Consider the following 7,312-nt stretch of genomic DNA (forward strand, 5'->3'; position numbering starts at 1 on the left):
CGCTTCTTCATACATTCCTCCGCTAAGAGATCTGACTCTTTCGCCAATGGTTCAAGAAGCTCCGATTGGCAAAGCTCCTGCGCTATTCTCTCCAGCAAAGTCAATTCTCAACAACAATCCGAATCCCTAATCCCCGCCGTCAACGGTTACAACTCCAGTTTGAATCTTGTACCATTCGATAACAACAACAACAACAAATCGATTCAATCGAAGACGAAGCCTCTTAGTATTACAGATCTGTCCCCAGCTCCGATGCACGGATCTAATCTCAGAGTCGCTTATCAAGGTGTTCCCGGAGCTTACTCCGAAGCCGCCGCTGGTAAAGCTTACCCTAACTGTCAAGCCATCCCTTGCGATCAATTCGAAGTCGCGTTTCAAGCCGTTGAGCTTTGGATCGCCGATCGCGCCGTTTTACCTGTCGAAAACTCCCTCGGCGGCTCGATTCATCGGAACTACGATCTTCTCCTCCGTCACCGTCTTCATATCGTCGGCGAAGTTCAGTTCCCCGTTCATCACTGTCTCTTGGCTCTTCCCGGTGTACGGAAAGAGTTTCTCACACGCGTTATCTCTCACCCTCAAGGACTAGCTCAGTGCGAACACACGCTGACCAAACTCGGTCTCAACGTCGCGCGAGAAGCCGTCGACGATACCGCCGGCGCCGCGGAGTTTATCGCCGCGAATAACGTACGTGACACGGCCGCGATCGCAAGCGCACGCGCGGCTGAGATCTACGGGTTGGAGATTTTGGAAGACGGGATCCAAGACGACGCGAGCAACGTCACGCGCTTTGTGATGTTGGCGCGTGAGCCGATCATACCGAGAACTGATCGGCCGTTTAAGACGAGCATAGTGTTCGCGCACGAGAAAGGCACGTGCGTTTTGTTTAAGGTTCTCTCGGCCTTTGCGTTTAGGAACATTAGTTTGACCAAGATTGAGTCTAGGCCCAACCATAATGTTCCGATTAGGCTAGTCGACGAGGCCAACGTTGGCACGGCTAAGCATTTCGAGTACATGTTTTATATCGATTTCGAGGCTTCGATGGCCGAGGCACGTGCTCAGAATGCTCTTGCTGAGGTTCAGGAGTTTACATCCTTCTTACGTGTTTTAGGGAGTTATCCCATGGATATGACTTCTTGGTCACCATCGTCCTCGTCGTCATCAACATTTTCATTGTGAAATTACTATAAATGATTCCATTGGGAATGTATATCGGAGGAGATGAAAGTAATTAACTTATACTACTATAAACTTGTTTTCGAAGAAAAATGAATTATTTAGTTCTCCAGTGACAATCTTTTTTGTATTTTTCTGTTTACATTATTATATTCATGAGTTTCGGTTGATTAAAAGTTTTGAGATGATTTGTCGTTCTCCGTAAAAATCTACCGCAACTCGTCAATTCGTGCAAATATTACTCTCGTTGGAAAATGATAATAGATGTAATTAGTCAACTGTTGCTAATACAGTTAATACGCATGTGTAGGATAAAAATTGACAATATGACATATTTTTGGCAGTCACATGTCAATTTTAATTTTACATTTTCCAATTCATCAAAAATAGTTGAGCTTACTCCTTAAAGCTTCTGCAAATTCCATCAATTATTTACAGCTTCAACTTGGTTAAGTCATAAGTAAGTGGGACTTGTGTTGTAATAAAAACAATATACACGTGGCAGGAAGAGAAAGTATAGATGGGCCCAAACGCCGACATAACTGAAAGATGCCGGAGATGTGACCAATCTCATCCTCCCCACTCAACTTGCTTCGTGGATTAGTCCCCTCAATAATTGCATTGTAGTGACATCGTTTGGGACAATTCTCTTTAAATGATTAGTAAATCAAACGATGAAGAATAATACATTAACAATTGCAACTAAACTTGACTTATCAGGACATAATAAAGCAAAAAAGAAAAGGATTAGGTCAATGCTCTTTGTGTGTGTGAATCCCGCATCTCCAATGTCATAGAGCATTACTCTTTGATTCTTTGAAGATGTCAAGACAAAGGTGGTGTTGCAGAAAAGGTGAGCCTTATGGTTGTTGATTGAGTTCACGCGGTCGGCGGATAAAACAAGGCTGTCAATCACCACACCATATTAAACAAAACTGTCTTAGGATAAAACGAATGAGAGATTATGGCAAAAAGAAAAACAAAAAACCGATATTAAATAATTTATATATATATATAGTTAAACCAGCCAACGTGAGAACAAATGATTTAAAAAAATTAATTGTAAACAAAAAGAAGATCATTGTAAAAGAGTGCAAAAAAATTACAAATAAAAATTTACTTTTCTAAAAATAGAAAAGGAAATAAAGGTTAAATATTTAGGCCATGAATCTTTGACAGAGTTTAAGTGGTTTTCACTTTTCAGACTAAAGATTTTAGTTTTTTGATTTTCTAAATGTTTTGTAAAATTTTAGTGCTATTTGGATTATAGTTTTTGGTTCTTGAATTTTAGATTTTGGTTTACAATTTATAGTTTTTACTTTGGTATTTGATATTGATCGAAATCAATATATAAAACCCAAACTCTTCAGTTCTACTTTGTGCATGTATTAGTACTAATTATGGTACTTCAGATCTTTCGTTTTATAACATTTCTTTACAAAGCATCACCCGTTAATGTGCATTTCGATAATAGGTATTAGAACCAAACAAAAAAAATGGAAATCAAGCTTGAGTTGCTATCATCCGGGGAAGGCAACATCTCAAACAAACAGCCAAAAGGCCCAAACAAATGAAATAAAATTAAAACATTTTTCTGCTCAAAAATAAAATAAAAGATGACATTGTCTCGTAGCATATCACCATTATTACTCATATGCAAATTGGGGTGGACTTGTGGAAGGATATCTATCAAATTTGTGCAGATAGCCACGTTTCTTTATTATCATGTGTTCACGAAATATCCTTTCTTAATTATATCTTAGAACAATCAGATTTTGTTTCGATTTTTGTTACATCCATATAATTGCTTATCAAGTAGAAAAAATAGAAAACAATGGTCTGTCACGGCTTTGCATTTTGTATGGTTATATTGCACAAAACAAGTAGATAAGATAATATAATTAGGCCACGTGAAGGTGAAGCATCATCAAATTTATTAAAAAAAGCTCGTTACATACATACCAGAAAACACACCTAAATTAGGTCCACTCCTATTTTTATTAGTTTAAAATTAGTTATTTCGTTAAACCTCACATATAAGTTTGTTTAGCCCATGAGGTTCACTCACTTACGTAATGTTATGTCCAACCTAAAATAACTAATCCTTTTCTTTTTTGCTTTATTATGCCCTGATAAGTCAAGTTTAGTTGCAATTGTTAATGTATTATTCCTCATCGTTTGATTTACTAATCATTTAAAGAGAATTGTCCCAACCGATGTCACTACAATGCAATTATTGAGGGGACTAATCCACGAAGCAAGTTGAGTGGGGAGGATGAGATTGGTCACATCTCCGGCATCTTTCAGTTATGTCGGCGTTTGGGCCCATCTATACTTTCTCTTCCTGCCACGTGTATATTGTTTTTATTACAACACAAGTCCCACTTACTTATGACTTAACCAAGTTGAAGCTGTAAATAATTGAGTGTAATATCCCTAATTAATTATTTAGGGTATGAATGGTTGTAGCGGTTGGAGCGGACAAATTCGTTTGCGTATTAAACCACTTTTTATTTATCATTCAACAAATGTAGTTCGCAGTGGTGCAGTCCAAATAAAACAGAGATAAGACCGCAATGGACCAACTATGGACCGCTTTTGCATACAAATAGAGTTGGTCCGCAGCGGTCTGTAGTCCGCCTTAGAAATAGAACGGTCCAGACCGCAGATGGATTTGGCCGCCCTGACCGCAGTAACCATTCAAACCCTTAATATCAATATGAATTCAACCGGAACACGAAATCTAAAAATACTTGAACGGTTCATATATCTCTAAATCTAAAAATTCAAAATCCAGAATATTTGATCCGAATCAAACGATTATTCGAACACTCAGACATTTTTGAATCATATTCTATTTTCTTTTTAAGGTCCGAATGGTGACAGCGTAATTGACTGTGCGGGACAAGCGGTTTTACTGTGCGGAAGAAAAATATTTGCGGGACAAATGTGGTGTATGCAAAATAAGCGGTACAAATAATGTTTGATTGATGAAATCCTATTTGCGATATACAATAAATGAGTGAATGGTAAAATAAAAATTATGGTGCAAATTACATAATATATATATGATAGAAAATAAATATATGAATAATTAGTATGATTATAAATTATTATATGTTTTATGTTCAAAAAAAATTCAATAAATTTATGAATCTTAAATACCCAAATTAATCTAAAGTAAAAAGATTAATATTCACCAAAAAAAAAAGTAAAAAGTTTAATTATATATATATATAGTAAACGGTACAAGTATTCAATCACAAAAAAATACAACACATAGAAAATATTAAATTGTTTAAGAAGTGTAAGGCCATCTTTAACAAGAGAACACCCAATGTGTTCTAAGCCCAATTAAATTAGAAAAATATTGAACAGTGGGCTTAGAACACAATTTTTGATTTAAAGTAGAACTGATTTAAGGATAGTTCTTATGTATGTGGCGTTACGGGAGTGGTTGAGAGTTTTCTCAATCGAGATTATTTTCATTTCTTTGTTTCTCTCCCAAACGCGTCTAGGTTTTATTCGAGAAAAAGAGAAAACGGCGAAAGCTTCGATTTCTTCATCTTCGCCGATTAATTTGTATTCCGGCCATTCAAACACCAAAATCGAAAGCTCTTCCGTGTAGAAGTCGATCTTTGCATAGATTTTCCGACAAATCCGTTTAAATTCTCATCTTTTGTCGATTCACCAAGTTTCGCGATTTGAAAGCGAAGTCGAAATCTTCTACCTGAGCCTTTGTCTCCTCGTCTCCTTTATCTGGCAAATCTCATCTCCGGCGATATAGACAAGGTAGTCCCGTCGTTTCCTCTGTCAGTCATTGTTTGTTCGATATTTCATCGATTTAGGGTTAAACTGAAATCTGTGAATTAGGTTTGGGTTTGGTAACATGGTATAGGGTTTAGGGTCATCTGTCAATTAAAGGTTTTGATTAATCAATATAGGATTTTAGTGAGCTTGCAGGATGTATGACTGAATTCCGAGTGTTGTATGTTGTATTAGAAATCAACCTTAACACTGATTAACTTTAATCGATTTTGTTTTGTTTATGAGGCTTGTAGGTGAGTTTAACCAGGGCAAATTTAATCGGATAACCATCAACAAACCTGCATTTGCTCGAAACTAATAGGTAAGTCACACTCACTATATGTAAAGCAAGTTTGGTTTCCTGATTTGGGTGGTGTTGTGGTTTGTGTAGTAGTGTATTAGTGTTTATTCACAGACTTTATTTGATTGTAGTGGCTTGTTAAGTGTTGTTTGATTATGTAATGAGTTTCTCAGAATTTTTTTGTGATGGTCTCGGATGTTTGATTTGGTTAATTTCTTGTATAATATAATTGAGTTGTTGTGAATTTAGTGTCACTTGGTTTTGATTGTAGTGGCTTGTTAAGTGTTGTTCATGTTCTCGTATAAGTGGTATTTCACGGATAAGTTCTGATTGTAGTTTTCCTTTTTATGTTTGAGTTGTCTTAAAACTTTTAAAACTGATTCTGATGAAAGCTTGTAAACTTTGAAAACTTTGAAAACTGTATAATATGAATGTTTTAACAAAACTAGTTGAGTAAGTAATGAATAATATGAATGTGTTGGTTTACTAAACTTTTAAATTTTTTAACAATCAATGACCTTTATTGACTTCTGATTTGACTGAAGTAGGTAATGGTTATGTAGAATTAAAAGTCTCTAACAACACCAAACTTTTGATTTAATGATCATCTTAACATCTCTATATTACATTCGACCCAAAAACTCAATCTCTCATATCTATTTGCTTCTTTCTTTCTTAACATCTCTATTTGCTTCTTTCTTAACCAATCTCTAATAACTTTCCAATAATATCTCTAATAACTTTCCAATAATATCTCTACCTCAGCTTCTTCTTTGTTTAAATCTGATTGCTATGGAATCAGACAATACTCCTAACAGTCAATCCCAATCCTACGTTAGCCTTCTTAACTTCCCATATGACAGCTTTGCTCCCAATGTAAACATTGGTTCCTCTCAAATCCCTGCTTTTAGTTCACAAACTAGTTCACAGCCGAGTCAACCTCCTAGTCAATCAGAAGAGACAGCAGAACAGCATAGGGAGAGAAGGATATGGTCCACACAAGATGACTTAGTCCTAATAAGCGGCTGGTTAAACACATCGAAGGATCCAATAGTTGGGAATGGCCAAAAGGCAGGGTCCTTTTGGATCCGTATAGGAGACTATTATGCATCAAGTAGTCATGTACTTGGTGTTGCTGAGCCAAGGCGCCCTGACCATTGTAGACAAAGATGGCAAAAAATCAGTAAGGAAGTGAGCAAGTTCTGTGGAGCTTTTGCAGAGGCAGAGAGTGAGAAAGCTAGTGGGATGAACGATTTAGATATTCTGCAGAATGCTCACCAAATCTACACTAACTTGTACAAGAAGAAGTTCCATATGGAGTATGCCTGGAATGTGCTACGCTATAAACAGAAATGGGTAAACCTGGAGGCTATGAACCTCACTCCAAAGACAACCAGCTCTAACAAAAGAAAAGTTGATGAAGTTGTACCATCTACAGGTTCTGTCGTTGGTGAGCACGAGAGCAGGCCTCCGGAGATAAAAGCAATGAAAAAATTAAGAAACAAAGGTAAAGAGAAGGCTGCACCATCTGCGGAGTTTAGTCACATGTGCGAGATAAGACAGAAGGATTTGGAGGGCATGAAAGAACTCCAAAAGATGTCCATTCTTGACACTCTCATTGCCAAGAAAGAAACTCTAGACGAAGATGAAAAAGCTCTAAAGAAGAAGCTAATGGCTGAACTGTTTTAAACTTAACTGTGTTTTAACTATGTTTGCTTTAAATATGTTTGTTTTAATTATGTTTGTTTTAACTTTGTTTGTTTTATCACATGTTTGTTTTAACTATGTTTGTCTTATGTTTTTAATGTGTTTATGAATCACATATGTGACTTTGTTCAACTTGTTTTCTTATATGTTTTTATTGAATCTCCGCTGTTTGGTTACAAACTTGTTTTTGTTTTCATTGTTATATATTAGTTGGAGTCCTGCAATCTAGATTCGCCATGATTAAAAATCCATCTCTTTTATGGTGAAAGGGTAAAATTGTATATATTATGAGAGCATGTCTCATACTCCATAATATGATTGTCG

General features: G+C 36.4%; 2 protein-coding genes across 2 annotated transcripts in view; both read left to right on the forward strand.

Annotated features, from left to right (window-relative positions):
* LOC104752678 (arogenate dehydratase 3, chloroplastic) lies at positions 1-1,361 on the forward strand (the record flags this gene model as incomplete). Its single annotated transcript, XM_010474878.1, is given in 1 exon segment — positions 1-1,361. A coding segment is annotated over 1 exon segment (1,176 nt), but the record flags the coding sequence as incomplete, so codon positions are not given.
* The window catches only part of LOC104754085 (glutathione S-transferase T2-like), a 4,450-nt gene continuing 3,211 nt past the window's right edge, over positions 6,074-7,312 (forward strand). Inside the window, exon 1 of the mRNA XM_010476243.1 lies at positions 6,074-6,963. Coding sequence (XP_010474545.1) covers positions 6,074-6,963 — 890 coding nt within the window. The remainder of the gene's footprint in view (positions 6,964-7,312) is intronic.

Source organism: Camelina sativa, chromosome 16 (assembly GCF_000633955.1).
Source record: "Camelina sativa cultivar DH55 chromosome 16, Cs, whole genome shotgun sequence".
Lineage (NCBI taxonomy): Eukaryota > Viridiplantae > Streptophyta > Magnoliopsida > Brassicales > Brassicaceae > Camelina > Camelina sativa.